The following is a 20,824-nucleotide window of genomic DNA, read 5'->3' as shown; positions in this document are numbered from 1 at the left end:
ACGATACGACTCTTGAGTACAACGTTTTGAACATTTAGAGCCAATAACAAAACAACAACGCGCGGCCGTCATATCCAGTGGTCATGGTCAAGGCTCGGACAGTCGTGTACAAGGATCTGATGAGTCAATCCGTTGCCTCGTACTCAGCCGCCCGCCCCTGCAGCTCTGGCTTGGGAAAGAGAGCCACCACCAGCTGCAGCTGCAGCTGATGACCGAAACACTCGTGATGTGGCGGCCATAGTGACAACCTGCCCGCACGAGCTGCCTCTCCAGCTGTACCAACAGCTTTAGTGTTCTCTCTCTCGCTGCTGACAACAGCTGTGGTCCCTTTACGCTGCTAACAGCAGCTTTACCCCAACGATGCTAATATCTGCTGACGACAGCTGAGCTCTCTTACGCTGATTATCTTTTATAGTGAGTGATGGGGAAGGGCAAAAGGTGCCCCAGCTGAGGTCGTCTGAGGTGACAAGAAAACGTAAACATTACTCAAGGCTCCGCAGGTGTTTGTGGACCCGACTCACGAAGGCAGAAACGTTATACAAAGAAGACGGAATAATTGAGAGAGTTTCACAACTTGGTTCTTCGAGGGAAGGAGGTATAACGGTCAATCCTCATGTGGCCAGTTTCCACACAGTAACTATGGGAAGCAGCAGCAGTTAGGCTCGTACTTCAGGTCCAAGCCATGGTGGCAGGGACACATTCTTCCAACATCTGTTCCATCACGCTACTGACAGCAGTATTCTGACGCTATTGCCAACAACATCCTCAAGTTGGTCCAGTTTTCATGTCCTCTAGTATCCTGCCACTCGGGCTAGTCTCATTTTCTTTGCCTGAAGCGCCTCTTTCTCACAGTAACCAAGCTTTCCCTCTCGAGTGCCAAGTGTAACTAATGTGATGTAGGGACCTCAGATGAAGCGTGACACTCCTGGGTGCCCGGCGACGACCAGCATCATCCCTGACGGTGCCATGTGTAAGTGCCAGTAATGATCGCTGTTCCTTTGTGACGTGGTCATGCCACCCACTCACCCCCAGCCCCTGCTAGTGCTCGTCCCTCATCCCTCTCTCGGCCCAGGTTCCCAGTGCCTGGCCCTCATCCCAGACCCACTGTTTACCCCTCACCCTTCACTCCCCCCCACCCCCCAGCGTCTGGTCCTCACCCCCACCCTCCCTCCTCACCTCCCAGTGCCCGTCCCTCAAACCTCACTGCACCAGCTGGGTCTCTTCTCTTGGCCACAACCAGTTTTTTTTTTCTTTTATGCTCTCCAAAGACTGTTGCCTCATCAGTTCTCTTCCCAGGCTGCATTTTCTCTACTCCATTAGTCCTTCCTTATCTCATCCTTTACCTTACCTACCCCCGTCCATGCTGAGCAGCCCACCAGCCCTCTCTCCAGCCCACCAGCCAGCCCTCTCTGGTCCATCAACGCAGCTCAGCACTCCTGTCCCAGCTAACCACCTGCCCCCCTGCCCGCAGGGTCGGTGGTGCGAGTGCGTAGGAAGGCGGCCGACTCGACCCAGCTGTGGCCGGACGCCGTGGTGCCCTTCACCTTCCTCGCTCGTCAGTACCTCCTCATCGTCCAGTTTCAGTAACTCTCAGAACGTTTATAGGAGCATGTCACGTGTGTCAAAACATTCATAAACGTTTATGTCTTGTGTATCTACCTATGTACGGCAGTTTCTCTTGCAGAGATGTGTTGAAAGTTGCACTTTAAACTGTAGGTTCCTAAGGATGATGGCTTGCCTAGTGCTATTTTTGATATATATATATATATATATATATATATATATATATATATATATATATATATATATATATATATATATGTGTGTGTGTGTGTGTGTGGATCCTTTAATATATATTTCAAAATAGACAATTTGTTCGTCATATAGTTTCAATAATAGCCAGAAACATTAAGTTCATTTCAAAGTATTGCCTTTAAAGATATTCATCTTAAACTTGCCATAGATTCATTCATTTGTGTATAGACAGAGACATTAACAGTTGTCGGATGTTTGTTGGTGTGCATGTGAGCAGGTGACGCTAAACAGGCAGTATTCCCTTTGTGTTAGCTCGATTCCTCTTCTTACTGATTTTTATCAACCATTATCTTGTACCTGTCGCCCCGTGAACGCCACCTCACAGCTGAGCCCGAGCGAGCCATCGTGTGGAAGGGTCTGGCGCACTGGCAGCAACACACCTGCTTGAGGTTCCACCCCGTCAACGACACTGATCTGCCGCACCTCCAGTTTCGTAGGCTGGCCGGCTGCCGCAGTGGCGTGGGCATCGAGGGGACCAGCGGCCAGAATATTTCCATCGGTGACAACTGCAACAAGGTAAGCAATCCTGACAGTGTTGACACAAGAGGTCTGTCATGAAGTCCCCAGCTGTGCCATCCCTTACTTCCTCCCTATTAAAATCTTCCTTTATTATACGACCCTCGAAGTCTCCTTCCTACTCTTTCCATGTAAGTGTTTTGGTAGAATGTTTCTTCTCTCCTCTGTGCATGTTGTTCTAGACTCTAGTCTAGCACAGCCATTTATAATACTTCGCTTGGCTTAGAATTTCCGTATAAGTGATTGCAACATTCGCATAAATAAGTCAACAATGTTTACTCAGCCAGACCACAGTCTTCAGAATAGTCACACCCAAGCTTTTGTACTGCAAGTAAAAATGTTCTTATGAAAAGGTTAGGAAGAATCTTGAGTTGCAGCTGGTTGAAGGCTCGGTTGCCTCCAAGCAATAAAGAATACTTATTTAACATTCACTCTGATCTACTCCTCTTTCACGTTCCGTTATCCATAAACTTCTCATTACTAATACTTCCAATTTTTGATTTCACTTCTTTCTTAATAGTATTATGATATTGTATAACCCTGGAGGAAGTGTTGATATAACGTACTTGGCATCTTTCGTGTGGTCTTGTCTGTAAACAACTCACCCTTACGGTCATTTCCCTCTTTAAACTTTCGGGTTGTCAAAAATTACGTCATTTCTAATGATAGACTACTTCCAGGGGGTCCTTTGATGTCTCCTATCTCTCATTCTTGTATCATAGGGGCATAAAAGCTAATCTTCAGTGACCACACCCTCATGCTTACGCATACGTGTATTCAATGACCTATTTGTGATGAACAGGGATGAAGTTCTACAATCGTGGGGCTCCATCTTTTTGTGTGATATACAAGGAGGGAGTTCTGCACACACAGAGCCGCACCTAAAGTTTCTGGGTGTTTTCTGTTTTCGGATATTTACTTTTCCTGATTCAGAGTGCTGGGTTTCGGACTTTCTGTGGTCTTCATACAATAAACACAGATCTGTGATATCTATTTCAATTTCTTTACTGAAAACAAAATGTACTTAGGGTACAATTCTTCGACCATGACCAGAATGACTTGTATGTGTGTTTCCCTTTCATTTTCTGGAACCAAAATATTTATTCGTTTGATTGCCAAAAAAAATATGAAGTTTTTGAGAAAGCAACAGAACTATTGTCTAAGTTCAGGTCAGCATTCCCCAGTGTAAGTCGTGTTATGAGACACGAGTTAGATACAAGTACCCTCAATTTACCAAATAGCTCCAGGGATTGTACCTGGTAAAGACTATGACCTCCACTGCGCCAGCGTGTCACCAGTGTTAGGGGGGCGTGGCGGTGTCACCTTCCACGTCAGGGTCATGCTGGTGTTGTGTGGCTCATTACGCCATTAGCCATGAACTTATCTCTACCTCAGTGTTGTGTATCCCAGACCAGGTCACATGTCCACTTCCTGGGTGCATAACACCGCCCCTTTGCAGCGTGTCGCGGGCGAGGTCACCCGTCCACTAGCCATGGACACACAGAACACTATCCCCGTGTTGGGTGACCTAGACCGGGTCACAGACCCACTGGCTGCGTATGTACCACACGGGTATTGGGGATCGTGACTGGAGAGAATGACAGTAATAGCTAGTGTGTGTGTGTGTGTGTGTGTGTGTGTGTGTGTGTGTGTGTGTGTGTGTCGCCATACGCCTGGCATTATATTTATGAGCTATTCATCCCCCATCAGTCAGGACAAAAATGTTGCACGGCTTTGAACGAGTCCCTCTCAAGGACACACACACACACACAACACACACACACACACATATACACACACACACACACACACACACACACACACACACACACACACACACACACCTCTGATCTACAGTGTTACCATCCAGGTCACCCACTCTGCAGTGCCTCCATTCCCTCCTCACTGCAGTGATTCTAACAGTCTCAACTCCTCGGCACATATGAGTGTTGGTTCCTCAGATGGGCATTGTGGTGCACGAAATCGGGCACGCTGTGGGCTTCTACCACGAGATCCGTCGACCAGACAGGGACCAGCATGTGGTCGTCAATGAGAGGAACATCCTCAAGGATGAACTCTTCAACTTCTACAAGCTTCACTGGCTCGACGTCTCCATCAAGTACGACCTGTCCTCCGTCATGCATTACCACACCCTGGTGAGTCTACTGACATGTGGGGGTTATCATGCATGCTGTACTGTAGTCTACACCATCATCATGCACACCCTACTGTAGTCTACACGATCATCATGCACACCAATATTCATATATATGTGTGCATCACAGAATGACCTCCAACAGTAAGAATTCAAACCTCGTATCATTTGCGTGGTATATGGGTACGCTAACCGCTCTGCTATGCTTCCCATAATAAGGAAATAACTTTTTGATTACTAGCATTCTGACGAAGGGTATTCGATTACAAGTAATTGAAATAATTTCCCCATTATGAGGAGCATATTCGAGCGGTTAGCGTCCCCACATATCACGCATGATACGAGGTTCGAATCCTTGCTCTTGGAGGGTATTATTGTGTGCTATGAAAGTGAGCGTTCATACGCACTATATATTACATATATACCTTTCCCTATATGATTTGAAAGTGTTGTATCGTTTCTAGATGTACTTTTGTGTGATTTACGAGGTTAGAGAGAGAGAGAGAGAGAGAGAGAGAGAGAGAGAGAGAGAGAGAGAGAGAGAGAGAGAGAGAGAGACGTATATATCGTCTGGTCCACGCACTCGGCACATCTCAAGCGTGTGGCGCAGCCCGTACATACCTCCAGTATATGTCAGACGTATACACGAAGTGTGGTCTTTATGTATGGTGGAGGCTACAGGTACGCCTGTGGTGTAAGACAACGGGGCGGATGACTACAGCAGTTGTCCATGACAGGAGTGGTCAGCCAACGAGAGGACGACGGTGGCAACCAGGGACCCGACCCTCCAGGGCCTGATTGGCATGTGGAAACGCGAGTCGAGTCAGGGCCTCTCCCACAGGGACAAACTCCTCGCCAACAAGATGTACGGATGCCTGGGTGAGTCTCCTGCCTTGTATCAGGTGTATCTCCCACGTACAAGTGTCCCCTGGGTGTCATAAGTGAGTACGACGGGCGGGAGTTATGGCGGGAAAGGCGAACAGGTATAATAGGAGAAATGGAACGTGTACTGTGAGGATTTTGACTTGATGACCACCCTGTTACTGTTAGAAATTTAATTCATCAGCAGTTCCTCCTGCAGCTGTCATGTTGTTCCTTGAAGTGTAAAGTAGTGGATGTATGTTTTTGATTATATCAGTAGGAATCGTGAGTTTTTTCCCAGTTACATGGAAGTCTTTCCTGTAAATTAGTGTCATTTCATCCAGAATTCTTATGTTCCTCACAATCTCCTGTTGTATAGTGACTCATGTTTGTATGTTATGGGGAGGGAGTTTGACACTCGGGTTGGCCTCATCTCTTAACCTTGTATAAACATGTTTTTCTTGTCTTTATCACTATATGTGTACACACACACACACACACACACACATACACACATACACCCTGGCCTTGAATTTGTTATAGATACTTTATTGCTGCGTCCTCTTCTTCCTGAATCTTAGCTTTAATAACTAGTTACAAACCCGAGACGACGCAGCTAACACAAATCATTACACACGTCTTTAAAGTACGACTATGGTCCGCAGATCAGTGGCTGGCCAAGTGCAATCTGAACCGAAACCCGTGCGAGAATGAGGGTTACTTGGGCAAGAACTGCACCTGCGTCTGCCCTTCAGGTACCAGAGGCCGCACCTGCCAGGAGATCACCGGCGGCTACTATGGTACGTGTAGCACTAGAGAGGCTGGTGAGCGGTCGCCACTGAGGCAAGCCAGGGAAGTTAGGAAGGTGAATCTCTCATCGGGGCCAAAGAAGAAGGTCAGGTTACTACCATATCACTAGAGGTCAATTGTTGCCAGATCATGATAAATCAGGTCATCAGTAAAGCATATTTAAAAGTCAGGTAAACACCGAGGCAGGTCACGTTACCAACGGGTCACCAAAGGAAATCAGGAAAGTGTTTTACCATCAGGATCATGGACGGTCATGTTAGCACAAGGTAACTAAATGTCAGGTGACTTCTACCTTACCAGATGAGGTCAGGTCACCAACATTGTCCACGAAAAGGTCAGGTCAGAACCAAGACAAGTAAGGACACTAAGGTTTAATCATCACTGGGTTTCCAAGAGTGTCAGTGATCACCTCCGCTTGTGTGGTACCAGCCCAAGGAGGTCTACAGACCTAATTCATTATGTATCAGTGATCATCAATCACCTTGACGGAAATGAACCAAAAAGGAGTATCTCTAACCACAGCAAGATGAGTGTGGGTAACCGTTGTGTTGTGTGTTGCAGATCACCTGAAGTCGCCGTGCAGCCTGGACGTCACCTACCCTACCATCATCTCCACACCTCACTACCCCAGCAACTACGACGCAGGTGAGCACAGTGCCCCTCACCCTCCCACTCCTCCACTATGGTGATCCTCAAACAGTCAGTATCTTTGTTCTGTAAGTCCCCTTGATCCCAGCTGATTTCTTAGATTTAACTACTGAACTATCGTTCAGTCAATCAGCTCCTCTAGTTACAGTTGTGAATCAATTGAGTTTAAAGTTATTCATTTTCCTTGTACGTAAATTGTTTACTGCCCGAGAGGCAGCATATTTTCCCTCTGAAATGAATCATATGTGGCGATTATTAACGGGGTATCTGTTTAAGTTTTTGAAGATTAATAACTACTTTGGCTCTATCCCTTCCCACTTCTCCCCACCTTCCTTGAACTTATACCTTGCATTTGTCACTTTTCAATGAAATTATAACTTGCGTTTGCCGACCTTCCCTTAACCTATGCTTTGCTTTTGTCCACTTTTCCTGAACTTACACCTCACCTGTACTTTTCCCCTGACCTAACACGTTGTTTTTACTCATACCATGAACTTCTTCCTTCTTTTGACCTCGTACCCAACTATCAACCAACAAATGAATCTATTCCCTTCCACTAACCCCTCATTATAACTTATAATCTACCTTCACCCCTTCCTTTTAACTTACACTTTTCCATCACTTTCCTAATTTTCCTCCACCCACCTCCTCATGATTTATACTCTACCATCCCCTTCCTCCTCATCCCTCACATCTTCCCCTCATGGACCCCTCACGGCCTGGCCTCCCCAAGACACGTGGTGTGTGTACCGCCTGCAGGCTCCGGAGTGCCACGCCCCAGAGGTCACCGTCTATGACTTCCAACTGGGACCTCGTGACATGCGAGACCAGTGCTTCCACGACTACCTCGAGGTCCGCAACGACTCCCTCTACGACGGCTTCTTGTGAGTTGCGGGAGAGTCGTCTTGCATAAGGGGAGGTGAATGTAAATTTATGTAGTACACAGGCAAGGCCTGTGATATAGTGGCCATATAGATCTCCTCTAAGCAGCGTTATATTTCTAAGGAATCGATTGAATATAAAGATTCCAAATAACTAGAAATAATCAGTAAGAAATCAGGAACAGTCTTTCCTTCTTATTCTTATCAAACGGGAAAACGAATCCTAATTTAGAATGTGAAATCACTTTGCATCAATTCACAAGATTGTGTGTGATTTTCAGTACAGGTAAAACTTTATATTGTTTAGGTTTATTGTATGAATACGATGCTGTATATTTTGAGATATCATTACATTATCTTGTTTAGAACGTCAAGAGTAATTAGTGTTATACAGGAAGTGTGGGACGGATGTAGTGCGGGGCACCCAGTGGGTGGCGTCCAGCAGCGTCATGATCCTCTTCTTCAAGGGCGCCGAGGGCGGCTACAGGGGGTTCAGAGCCCAGGTCAGGTTTACTCCCATACCAGGGTGTTGCGAGACCCACTCCAACTCCTCCTCGGCCGTCTACCTCCACACTCCGGGCTACCCCAAGCCCTACACCCAGGACTTCCACTGCACCTACGGCCTTGCCCCTGTAAGTTTGCGTTAATTCTCTCTTACGTTTGGGTTATCATTTTCTAGTCAGGTTCCTTGAATCTCGTGTGTTAATATACCTTACATTAGTACAGCTTATTCCGTCTTGTTTACTTTCATTATTATAGAATCATTGAATAAAGACCTTTTTCTTAGAATATTTTCTAATGATTTAGAGCCTGAACTTTCTTGTATCAAAACTTTCTTATACCAACAATCAACATCTATGATGTATAGTAGGTAAAGAGGAAATGCTGGGGTCATTTTTCTCTCTGCAGAGTGTGAATAATAATTCGTATGTAATGTAAACATTTAAGTTTTCTACTGTGAAAAAAAATCCTTCCATTAGAGTGAGGCTAACGTGATGTGTGTGTGTGTGTGTGGCAGGAGGAACCCGCGCGGGTGGTTGTGACGGTGTCTCGTAAGGATGGCTCCGTCGCCGCCGACCCCTGGACCTGCGCCCTCAGACTCTGCCAACCCAACGGCCGCTGCTACAGGTGACCCACTATAGGAGGGGAGACAGAAGATGGGGGAGGGGAAGAGGAAGGTATGATAAGTGATCGGAAAGAGGCAGATACAAAATACAACTAAGGGAAGGAACAACTTTTAGATAGAATCTAAAAGAGTATAGGATATGGAAGCGAAAAGAGGAAAAAAGACATGCGGAAAGGGATTGAACGGATTGAATATACTGCAGATGAGAAGCAGAAATTGGTGAATGGCCATAGAAAGGAAGGGGAATAAGTATGTCAGAGGAGAAAGACACAGGCTCCTGTGACTTGAGGACAAGGATGTTAGACAAGGGCATTGAATCTCTGCGTCACTAGAACTCAATATAGTGGCAAGTAAAGCCTTAGGTTGTGTACGGATAGGAAGTAATCAATATCATGAAAGTTAAGCTACCCTTGATGGATGTGGATCTTGAAGACGAATATCCAAGTCTAGGGACACTATCGTAAAATACTTTCTTTACTACGTTATTAAAGTCATCCATATACATTTCGTTTTCTAACACAAATCCTATATTCAAAGAAAATAAATTGAAGGGTAGACTATTCATAACTCAATTTCAAAGCGTAATGATTTCAAGTACTTCTAGTCTTATGTAATGCTTCATTTATGCATTCGTCTTAACGACAAATAGTATATAAGAAACTTATCTTGAATGTTACCTGCCATTCTCAAGATTAAAAGTTCTGGATACTGCAAACTGACACGAATTAGCAATAAGATTTGTAAATATGTTTATGCTGTTTACCTGCTGTGTATAGTAACTTTACCTTTACATCTAACAAAGGAAAATGAATCAGTTTTTCTCATTCTTAAACCAGGACTCTTGATATAATGTAAACTGCATACTGTGCCATTTTTGTGCCGATGTTTAGATCTAGTAGCAGCAACTGGAGTCTCCAGAGGTCCTGTGCAGACCGGGATGTCGTGTCCACAACAACTGGATAGATACCGTCAAGGTTGAAATCAATCTTGGGTAAGTTTAACATTTCATTATAAGGAAAAAGAGTGTGTTTTAGAAAGATTGTAGGAGAGGGCTTGAAGAAGTGTTATGAGAAAGGCTAGGACAGGGAATATGGATGAGGTTAGGAGAAGTATCATGGGAGAGAATAAAGGAAGGATGGATAATCATGGCAGGCATGCCTGCGGACCCGTGGACCCCGTCCTCAGACAAGAGGCACCACGACCGAGTGGATGGGCACGAGTGACTTCCTGAACCTGAGCTTCCCAGGTTGGAGCCATCGTTAGTGTGGGCTAATGTCATCCACCGCTCAAGCCTGTTATCGTAATCGCTACGTGCTCGGCCTGTTGACGTCCAGGACCGGCCGTCTCACAAGGTAAGCTGAACGTGATGTGGAAAGTGTAAATCAATACAAGTAGGAGTGGAGAGAGCTAGTGAGATGTATCATTTCCTCAGGATAGTTCAAGGTGTAAAAACAAGTGGAATGAACTTTTTTCTTTAGTGAAAATCAGATTGTGGGAATATAAGATTCTAGTAACCATAGTGCCTCAGGACCTGCCCAGACGGACTAAGTGACGGAGACCTCCCACGACAGGCACTGTCGGAAGCTGCGTCAGCGGTGGCTTGGGTCGCGGGGGCTGGAGGTCGTGCTGCCCAACGTGGCCTCCCTCCACCATCTGCAGTACACTGCCGGCAAGTCTCCCTTCACTGCGGAAAAGGCGGCGTACCAGGTGTCCTTCACGTTGGAGGACTCCCCCTGCCACAAGGTTAGTGACAGGCGCCTCGGGCCACCTCAGCCGAGACCGATGGGAAGACCCAGAAGTGGAAGTAGGGGTCCGTAGTGTGTACAGGGAAGACCCCACTTGTCTAACTGACCATGAATTACGAGTTACATTTCGGTGTTGTGTGTATGATAACAGTATGTATGATACACATTTCATGGTATGTGTGTGCGTCTGTGTTTCCATATCCTACATATACAAATGATATCAAAAGCTTCGTTTTCTTTCGTTGTGCTGAAGTATTTATGTTGTGATGAATCCATTAATGACGTCATCGTAATGCCGACTCTCTTCCTCAGACAATGCTAGTCAACCGGTCAGATCCGCGCGGGTGGATCACCGTTGGTCCTCGCTTCTTCGAGATCCTGCAGTGCGAGTGGTGGTTCCAGGTAAATGATGATCCATGTGAGTGGTGGTCCTGGTGAGTGTGGGCGCCTCAGGTCAGTGGCGTATCTAGGGTAAGTGGTGGGTAGATCTTGGTGAATAGTGGATCTTGGTGAGTGACGGATGAGTGCGTTGGATCCAAATGAAATGGTGGGTCCAAGTCAGACCTAGATGCCAAAGCTGTGGATCACATTAGCGTTCCTGGAAACGGTTAGGTTCCTAACTGTTCTTACCTTGAGGTAGATTCATCCGTAGATAATGTTGAGATAAGTTGACGTGAATAAAAACCAATAAATCACACCAAGTTTATTATAGTTTACATTTTTGGGGAATCATAGAACTTCATTCTGACATTGCGTCTGAGGCTGACCACTGTCCATGCCACAGGCACCTCGCGGAAGCCACGTTAAGGTGAGTGTGGAGGACCTGTACCTACCTGGCCATGAGGACACCTACTTGGCTGTGAACGAGGCAGGAGAGCCTACCTACCCGGCGGCCACCACACGGGTCTACTACAGGCAGGAGGACACGCCTCACTCCTTCGTTTCGCTGGAGCACAAGGTGTCGCTGGTGCTGCAGGGAGACTTCATCACCCAGATGACGATGAAGTACGAACTTTGTATGTATTACCTCAACATTTACTTGATAATGTAAGGTCGTGTTGGTATTGCTGTGGCTCACGCTGTAAGGATCTTGGTTTATTATGATTTACAAAGTTAAGACTATAGACAAGTACAATATATACTTTTATGTATCTATTTTATGGTATTATTGACTTCTGCACTTTTGGGCAATTGCCAGACCATATTCTACACTATGATGACTACTCGTCCGGCAAAGTTTTTGGAATTTGATATAAAGAAATGAAAATACCCAAATATCTGATCATATTCACTGTTTATTGAAAATGGGATAATTGCGCACCCTCGAAAGGTGTCTTGATACGTCGATAGTATGATTATATATTCTATAAACTGATCAGTATGAACGACACCGTCACTATTCCTTTCAAGATAAAATCTCTTTATTTACTTCCACCTTCGTGGGACAGATGAGTGCACGGACGAGGACCAGGAGTGCGAGTACTGGGCCGTCAACGATGAGTGCGAGAAGAACCCCCTCTGGATGAAGCCCCACTGCAGGAGGTCCTGCCTCAGATGTGGTAAGACGTCACCCACTACCCTGGTCACCTCCATTCGTCCCGTGTGTGTGTGTGTGTGTGTGTGTGTGTGTACTCCAATGATTCTTGGAAAGTACTTGCATCGTAATGATTCTTAAGCACAGTTAAACTATCAAAATATGGCATTAAATGTTTTGAGGAACCCATTATATAACAAGGTAGGGAAGATTATTCAGTAATGTTAAGAAATGAATTACCAAATGAATTACCGAACAAAAGAATTATTGTGTACACAAAGCAAATTATAAGAAGGAATCAAGAATTTGACGTTAACTCTTGTTTCAGATTACTCTACGACGTGTGAGAACAGGCACCAGGACTGTGAGTTCTGGGCCAAACATGACCAGTGTCAGGAGAACCGTTTTTGGATGCACGTACACTGTCGCAAGGCGTGTGGCCTGTGCGGTAAGTGTTGTACAGACCACCACTGTACGTAGGGGCCACCACTGTGAGTAGGGGCCACCACTGTAACAAACCAACAAAAGTAATGTGAGACACTATTGTCCTCTTGATGATTTGTGTGTATAGCTAACAGACAAAAGACAATGAATCTCGGGTATTTACCACAACGTATTGTTGTTCTCTGGAGCAGAGTTGTGTGTGGACGCCAACACCTGGTGTCCCCGCTGGGCCGCCCTGGGGGACTGCGAGGGGAACCCTGACTACATGGAACACTTCTGCAGGAAGTCCTGTGGCCTCTGTGGTAAGTCGCCATACCCGAAAGTGAGATAATAGTTTTCAGGGATGATTATATCTATAATCTATCATCTATTTCAATAATGATAGATGCTAAGGATTCCTTTGTTGTATTCTGTATCACATCTCTTTTAAATATCTTAAGTCTACCATTCTACACAGTAGATATGCTTGAAACCACTGTAGCTTCTTACCTGCCTTGGAAACTCTTCATTAAAAAGACGGTTAGTTTTTTTTCACAGCAGGACCTCCTACTGTGCAAAGGACTGATCAGCCTTACTGAGAACACATACTCGCACACTTATGGAAAATTCTAGCTCAGCCTACATACGTGACAGTGTCGGGTTTATGTATAAGACACAATCCAACTTATTTCCTGTTCCAGACCTCAAAACTTATCCCTGTCTCCCTACACGAACAGACATCTGCCAACAATATATTATCACGTGTACATCTACCAGATGAATTGCACATTTTCTACCCCACCAGATTGCGGAGGAGCCTCCACCAACCACACTGAATCTCCGGCGAAGAATGTCACCACAACCTCGACGACAGTCGGCCGTCCCACCAGCACCACCACCGCCACGCCGGTAGTCTCCGACCCGCCTCCTCACCCTCGCAGGAATCGAACCAATAAGATCCGGAAGAAGAAGAAGAAGAAGAAGATGGTCACCTCCACCACCACACCCACCATCAAGAACACACGTACAACAGACTCTTGGGAGAAGGAAACTACCAGAGGCATCAGCATCAACCAGACTTTCAAACCCCAGAAAAGAAAAGGAAAGAATACGTCGAACAAGATGCACTCATCAAAGAATAATCTCAAGGAGCGAGGTCACACCTACGATGATGTAAAACAACTTGACAAAAAAGAAACTGCCAGGTATCCTAGTAAACTCCTCTCTCCCCAGACTCCCAAGCCACTCGATAAGACACGAACTCATCGGGTGCTGAAGCCTAACAGACCCCTGAAACCTTATGACAAAAATGGAACATTTGATAAGAGGGTCAGTAGAAAAAAGAAGATCCAGACTGCCTCTACGCCCACTCCTCGTAGAACAACTAAACTCACAGTAAAGAAGAAATTCCGTGGGGCGGGTGTGGTGACGGCTGCTCCTCGTAGGGGAATAACGGCAGCTCCCCAGAGGAGAGGTAATGTATCACAGAGTTCCCGCAAGGGAGAGAGAGTGACCCCGGCTCATCCCAAAGCAGACAACAAGACGCTGACGTCGCCCCCAGTAGACACAGTTGCACCATCGTCTACCAAGATGGAAAATGTCAGCAAAGCTTCCCTCAAGCCGGAGAGGCTGATACAAACTTCTCTGAAGGCAAATGGTAGGTCGTCTGTACATCCTACTGCAGACAGAGTCACCCCTACCTCTCCCTTACCCCAGGATGTAAAGAACATGTCCTCAGAGTCATCCGTAAGAAGCACCAAGAATTCCTCTGTGGCGGAGGACGACGGTAGCACCACCCTGGAGGATCCTAAAGTTATCTATAAATCTCAGGAAATTTACGGGGAAGAGGATTCAACGGCAGGGCAGATGAATCATGTGAGTGAGACCTGTGAACAAGGTGGTGAACACGGGTGTGGACGTGGCAGAAATGACGTCGGAATTCCAACTTACGGTAATGAAGTGTTTCTGAACAGTCTCGTCAGAAGTCGTCACTACGAGAGCACGACCAGGAGTGCTGCTGGCAGCACTGACGCGCCGGGTCAGGTAGATGACGCCGCTGGTTCTGTGAAGAAAAGGAAGCAAAGAAGACATGGGAGAAACAAAAACAAAGTACGGAATCAACGTCGAAGAAACAAGAACAAACGACGGAAGCATCGGCGAAGGAATAGGAAAAACAAGCTAACAACCAGGAGAGGCCACCAGAGAACCCGCACGCAACATCCAGGTGGAGGTAGACATAGAGACAGCAAACATACAGAGAACAGGAGGATCAGTCGAGGAGGAGGAGGTAGGAAGAAGCAGTGGCGTGGAGGTGCCAGAAGAAAGGAGAATAGGGGAAGAAGTGATGGGAAGGGAGGACGTGGTGATGACCAGACACCAGACACCACTAGAAGTCACCTTCCACGGTAAGTACATACAAGGAGACAAGTATGTTTATATCAGACTTGTAGAGATAACATTCTTCTGCAAGATTACTCAATTCTCCATTTGTTTATTCAGCGAAGCTTCACAATCTGGCTATCCACTGATATTTTTTGCAAGTAATAGACTGTCAGTTTGATAGTTGTTTAATTTGATTCACGTGACTGTTTAAACCTCTTCCAGGAGACGTCAGGACAGATCTCGTAAGTCGGAGATGCCCGTGGATGGTGGACGACCCAAGACAACGTCGCCTCCTGTACCAAGGGTAACTGAATCCCGGTCCACCCTCCATCCTCTGCTCACAACACACGTCATCCCCACCCTCTCTCTAACACCCATCCAGTCATCCATCATCCCCCAGTCTACCCACTCGCCATCCATCATCCAGACATCTACCACCCAACTCTCCACCAATCCGCCTCCCATCACCCAGGCACTAAGTACCGTAAGATCAATCCACTCGCTGCACATCATCCAGGTACCGACCACTCAACTACCATCCACCCAGCATCCATCCATTATCCAGTTAACACCCACCACCCAGCCACCTTATCTGTCAACTACCAGCGCTTCTCCCTCGCTCCCTCTCAGGCCATACGCCACTCTACCAGTCCCTCAACATTCCATAAGTAACTGGACGCCCGAGGAGCTACCACCAGCGCTGGTCAGAACCACTACCACTGCCTCCACTAGGCTCGCTATGCCCCACAGACGGTCATCACCCACAGCCACTCCGACTATGACCACCATGGCTTCGCTGCTCACTGCAGAGCCGCTTGATGACACGCTTACTGCACAGTGTCCTCACTGTCCACGCACGACGGAGACTGGCCGAGGTGAGCATTTTCTAACAATAGTAACAACGGTCGGTTAGGCAGAGCACATCAGATTCATGACTATTCTAATATGTATCTTTTTATAACGTTAAAGTATCACCAGCTGAACTTAACATAAAGGGTCTCCTATAATACCTTATATCGTTAAGTTAACATTCTGTTCTTTTCGTTCCTGTTGAACTTGGCCGAAAAATGTGAGGAGGCCACAAGGCGTGCGAAACCAGAGCCTCATTACCTGAGAGGCGCGTTCACTGATGAGTATCTGAATGTTCGAACTTAATCAGATTGGAAAACAAACTCTGAGGGATTTGCCTGGCTTGAAGGCTATCCCACAAATTACTCAGGCTCTTAAAAAAATCGCCCCTCTAATTCCATTGGGCTCTGGTCCCTCATGTCGTGCATTCTCCTCAAAATTTCTTGCAGCAATTCAGTTGTGTTTCTTGGTGTTTATCTGGTTGTTTTTCACAATTTATGGATCTTTTCAGTACTATGAGACGAAACAAAACCAGCTAAATACTCAGAGACAAAAAAGGTCTGCCTGAAAAGATGTTAAAATTCTTTTTTCTTTTTTAAATCACATCAAAATAGGCCTTAAATCTGATCCAGATAATTGTGCTGCTGAAGCACACACGTCTGACCGTTAGGAAAGATGGTGCTAAACAGACCAAGAACATTTCTGATTTATTCATTCTCTAAAAGTATGTTTATGTATGAACGTTTGTTTATGCTCGTGTTTGTAATGTTTCATGCCACGCTTCTGTGGAGTACATACATAAAGCTTGGATTCAGTTGACTTAGGGTTACATGTGTCTTGCTTCAGTGTCGTAGGATGGCATTAAAGAGACGTGACCCATAAATGACAAGTTCTTTTCATAATTCTTCATTATTCCCTCAGTGGCGGAGTTATCTCCTGCTCGGGAAGCGGCAGCATCGAGTACCCGGCAGCGCCAGGTGGAGCAGCCAGCGCCCCAAACCCTACATCAGAACAATGTTTATAGACACCATCCTCTCGCCACCAACTCGGCCGACCCTCCACGCAAGCAGGGGAAATCGCGGAAGAACGAGCTCGCCAGGAGACGACAGCGCCTGCTCAAGGAGCAACAGCTATACCGGCGCCATCAGATGAAGAGACTGTTATCAAGACAGAAACACCGTCATAATAAACACCAGTTCGACTGGAAAGAGTCAGGGCAGCGAAACAAAGGCATTTACAGTAATACGTCAACTGTGCGCCACCGTCCATACTCGCACCGGTTCACGGGTAGGCTCCACCCAGATGTCTCACCACGTCTTAGTATCACGCCACAGAAAATTCCATTTCATCCACATCTGGGACACTACCGAAGAACGCCGTACTCACAGCGACTGACATTGGATGATCGCGCTGTAGAATCATCGTCGGCATTTCCTTATACTCTCAACCGGCCTCCTATCAGGTCGCAACAGTCCAGGTTAATCTCTGACATACGCGCAGAACCAACTGGATTGCGCCTGGATGATCGAAATAAACCGCTCTCAGAAACGCATGCGACCAACCAGATGCAGCCGGAGATGCAGTCAGGGAAGGCGCGGGGGCAGCAGCAGCCTCCCCAGCCGTCCCCTGAGAGCTACGCAGAGTGGGGTATCGGCCCCGTGAAGCATCCGTAAGTATCGTCTTGCTCATAGTCTCCAAACAGCACAAAGTCCGGCTCGAACGTAATCTATCATGACAATATTTCTAGCAGACGTCTGCAGCGACGCACATCATTGCGTGCATGTTGAGAAGACCTGATAACACCCCTTTATTTATCGTAAGGTTAGTGGGAAATAAAAAATAATAATTTCTTTATTCTTTTTTATGAGTACTGTAAACGCACAGATAACTTTCAGTGGGTTTTAAGTTTTTCGAAGTTTCCGAAGGAAGTTATTTAAGAAGGAGGGGTTAGCAAAGACGTTTCAATGATCGTCACGTGTAGTAGGGTTCCCAGAGTGGCAGACCCACTAGGGCCGAGGTCCAGCTTCCAGCATGATACTTGCACAATTCCATGCACGCTTTCGTGAATTCATTGACCAGTGCTGTATAAAGCTAAGGGGCTTGGCATATCAAGGGGACGAGACGGATTTGACGTGCTTCTTATAGTTGTAGAGAGTGTGAGTGAAAGTGAAACAGTGAGGGTGAATGAGTAAAAGTGAGTGAGCGTGAGAGTGGGAGAGGGAGTACGTGATCGGGGATGTGGACATAAAACAGGTGTTTAACCAGACTATCGCACCCAGGCATCAACCGTCTCGGAGAACCCGCCCTGGATGGAAGTTCAGGCGAGCGTTCTACCGGAGGGAGTACATATACGAGGACATCCGTCCCCCGAGACCCCTCAGAGACCGGGGCTTCTCGAGGACATACACGTAGAGGCTTCCCAACCCGAGGCTTCAGGTGTGTCTGTACCCAGCAAGGACATCTGCTGGGCCTGTTTCAAATGAATGTTGGCAGCTCCTCAGACACAAATTGGTGCATCTCACACTAACTTCTAATAATCACTTTGAGTCTTTGAGAACACATGTCATATGAATAAAGATCAATAAATGCTACGTTTCATAAGAGTAAAGCCTCAGTGGGCAATCTGTAATGTATTGCGGAATTTTTCTTTCAGGAGACGTATACAGTAGTTATCTCCGCCGAGCAAGAGGGAGAGCTTTGCAGATTTTCGGTGAACAGTTTCTTCCTTTATGTTCTTTCGAATCTCTCGTCTTTACTTTCCTCTTCGTGTGTGTCTGTCTTTCTTCCAGTGCAGGAATTATTATCTTATTTTGAGCACTCTATATCCCTATCACTTGCCTTATCATAAGGTCGTTATCTCTTATTCTCTTCCCTATCTGTTAGTTGCATTCCTGTTCTTGATCTCTCATTTCTCATACTGAGGTTCTGACTCCACATGGCTTAGCAGCTGCCCTCCTCCCTACCACTGACCAGCCTCTCAGAATGGTTGGAATGCTCGGCCGAGGGCGAGAAGCGGGGGAGGTCTGCCAGGATGAACCTCACCAGGACCAAGAAAGTATTGATCATTCTGGACGAGTTGGTGATGTTCCTCTGACGCGATGGCGTATTTCCAGTATCTTATTTTCCCAGGTTCTGTACCAGTGTAGGACGTAAATATATAGTGTGATGTATTTCTGTTTTTGTCTGAGTTTGTGAGTAGTGAATGTTTTATTTTTTTCCTATGCATTAGGTTACCTATATACTTTTTCCCTTAGATTATTAATGATTCTGTTGAGAGGTGATGTTGATAGGGGAGGAAGGAGGGATTTTCACGAGCAGAGCATCAGCGGCCAGCCTGTGTGAGCGGCCAGCCTGTGTGAGGCGTTGCTTTTGTGAGGCCGGGGTCCCCAAGGTCCAACCATCCTGTCCCACTCCGTAATATCCGGTATCTCTGGGTCTGGGAGGACAACCCACTAGCGCATGACACAGCTCGGTAAACTTAGTCACCGTGTGTTAGACACTGACACAAATGGATCCACCCCTGTAGGACACTCCCTGGCAGGTCCACAACACGTCAAAGACATTAAGATCTGGTTATTTTGTATGAACGACCAAAATATTGCCTGTTGTACTGTATAGTACATGGTCCGTTGTTCCCAGTTGTACTCTGTGCACGTTGAACACGCAGGTGTTAGTTGTACACCTGTACTGACAGAACGACGAGGATGTTCATTTTTGGTGCTGTGAAACTCGATGAACGCAAGGGTGTTCAATATCTCCTGTTGAGCGTGATAAACGCGCCGTTGTTCGCTGCATCCTGTTATAAACAGGGAACGCCAGGAAGGTTGATTGGGCTTGTTGAACGTAGGGAACACACGGGCTGGCTCTCAGTGTCCGTTGCTGAGCACACTGAAGGCGGGGCGCTCACTCTGTTGCTGTAGGGATTCGCTTGGGTTCAGCCACCACCCACCCACCTCATCCTAACTCCCCTGTTGACATCACCACACGTTAGCCAAGCCACTGCCATTATGGTATAGAGTACGACATAAGAAGCCGAGAGTTTCGCCCTTGGACTAGGGGAAGTGTCGGAGCTTTAAGGGTTCTTACTGGCTTGGCGTCCCTTCATGATATTCATCCGTATTCCTAATCAATGATGATCATCATTTAATAGTTCAATTTGATATCCTTAACGTAACCTAATTACCTTGTGGTCTGCGCATGCGTATTGAATGGACGCTAGGTCAAGACTTTAGTTTCAGTAAAAAAAAAAAAAAAAATCAAAATCTACCCAAACTGCTATCTTCCAGATACGGAATTTTCTAAAGTTGTTCATGTTGGTGTTTGGTAATGTGAGTTCCCTTACTGTGGACCAATTGTTTCACCAATCTGCCCTTTAGCAAGATTTCCCTCACCAGCTTCAGTCATTTCACAAACCAATCATTTCATAGATCACACTTGGCAATCAGGTCATTTTTTTTTTGCTTCACAGTATAAAACAGATTTGCATATGAAATTCCTCTTGTATACTGGGACAGCTGTATTCATCGCTAGGGTCTCACCTGCCTAGAGGGAACAAATACTCCTCATATAATCATATAGATTTAATGGTACATCTAACAACCCCTTGAGAGCGAAAGGTATGGGCCTCAAACACGAAGGTACAAACCTATGGTATAAAGGGCCTGGCTGGACTTTCAGACACCCAAGAGTCAGGCTGTCGTGCTCAAGGGTTGATACCTACGTGCTCAAGGGTCTAGGGAAGATAAGTCTACTGTGATAGATAAAAAGATGTATTTTATTTTCACAAAGGGAAGCACAAATAAAATGTAACCTTTTACATCATCGAGTCTTATTATTCCTCCATACCAAAGCGTGAAGGATCTCTGCATGAAGAGATTCATAGATGTTGGTGACAGTGAAGTGATTTGAACCCATCGCAATGAAAAAAAGATGCAAATGTTTACAGAAGTCTGTCCAGAGGCGTTATCTGCTCCAAACATAGGTCTCAAAAGTAGAAATTATTTTCAGGAGTGTACAAAGAAAAGATCCACCGCAAGTCTCGTTTTATCTTTACTGAATGATCGGTTTCATCAACGAACG

General features: G+C 46.1%; 1 protein-coding gene across 9 annotated transcripts in view; it reads left to right on the top strand.

The window, feature by feature from the left end:
• Positions 1-20,561, top strand: part of LOC139765893 (uncharacterized) — a 54,920-nt gene extending 34,359 nt beyond the window's left edge. For 7 of the 9 annotated variants that reach the window (XM_071693819.1, XM_071693818.1, XM_071693820.1 and 4 more), the window contains exons 4-23: positions 1,472-1,555; positions 2,141-2,331; positions 4,293-4,487; positions 5,224-5,365; positions 6,013-6,147; positions 6,719-6,802; positions 7,539-7,689; positions 8,081-8,318; positions 8,705-8,814; positions 10,384-10,555; positions 10,870-10,959; positions 11,342-11,573; positions 12,006-12,116; positions 12,420-12,539; positions 12,727-12,837; positions 13,320-14,919; positions 15,119-15,771; positions 16,667-17,414; positions 18,025-18,181; positions 18,399-20,561. In XM_071693819.1, the coding sequence (XP_071549920.1) occupies positions 1,472-1,555; positions 2,141-2,331; positions 4,293-4,487; positions 5,224-5,365; positions 6,013-6,147; positions 6,719-6,802; positions 7,539-7,689; positions 8,081-8,318; positions 8,705-8,814; positions 10,384-10,555; positions 10,870-10,959; positions 11,342-11,573; positions 12,006-12,116; positions 12,420-12,539; positions 12,727-12,837; positions 13,320-14,919; positions 15,119-15,771; positions 16,667-17,414; positions 18,025-18,157 (5,300 nt within the window). In that variant the 3' untranslated portion in view covers positions 18,158-18,181; positions 18,399-20,561. Of the gene's footprint in view, positions 1-1,471; positions 1,556-2,140; positions 2,332-4,292; positions 4,488-5,223; positions 5,366-6,012; positions 6,148-6,718; positions 6,803-7,538; positions 7,690-8,080; positions 8,319-8,704; positions 8,815-10,383; positions 10,556-10,869; positions 10,960-11,341; positions 11,574-12,005; positions 12,117-12,419; positions 12,540-12,726; positions 12,838-13,319; positions 14,920-15,118; positions 15,772-16,666; positions 17,415-18,024; positions 18,182-18,398 lie in introns of those variants that run through there. The other 2 variants (XM_071693823.1, XM_071693824.1) reach the window with 2 other exon arrangements.
• The last annotated feature ends 263 nt before the right edge of the window (positions 20,562-20,824 follow it).

This window comes from Panulirus ornatus, chromosome 56 (assembly GCF_036320965.1).
Source record: "Panulirus ornatus isolate Po-2019 chromosome 56, ASM3632096v1, whole genome shotgun sequence".
Classification (NCBI taxonomy): Eukaryota; Metazoa; Arthropoda; class Malacostraca; order Decapoda; family Palinuridae; genus Panulirus; species Panulirus ornatus.
Note: the sequence above shows the minus strand (reverse complement) of the source record. Positions and strands in the feature narration are given on the sequence as shown.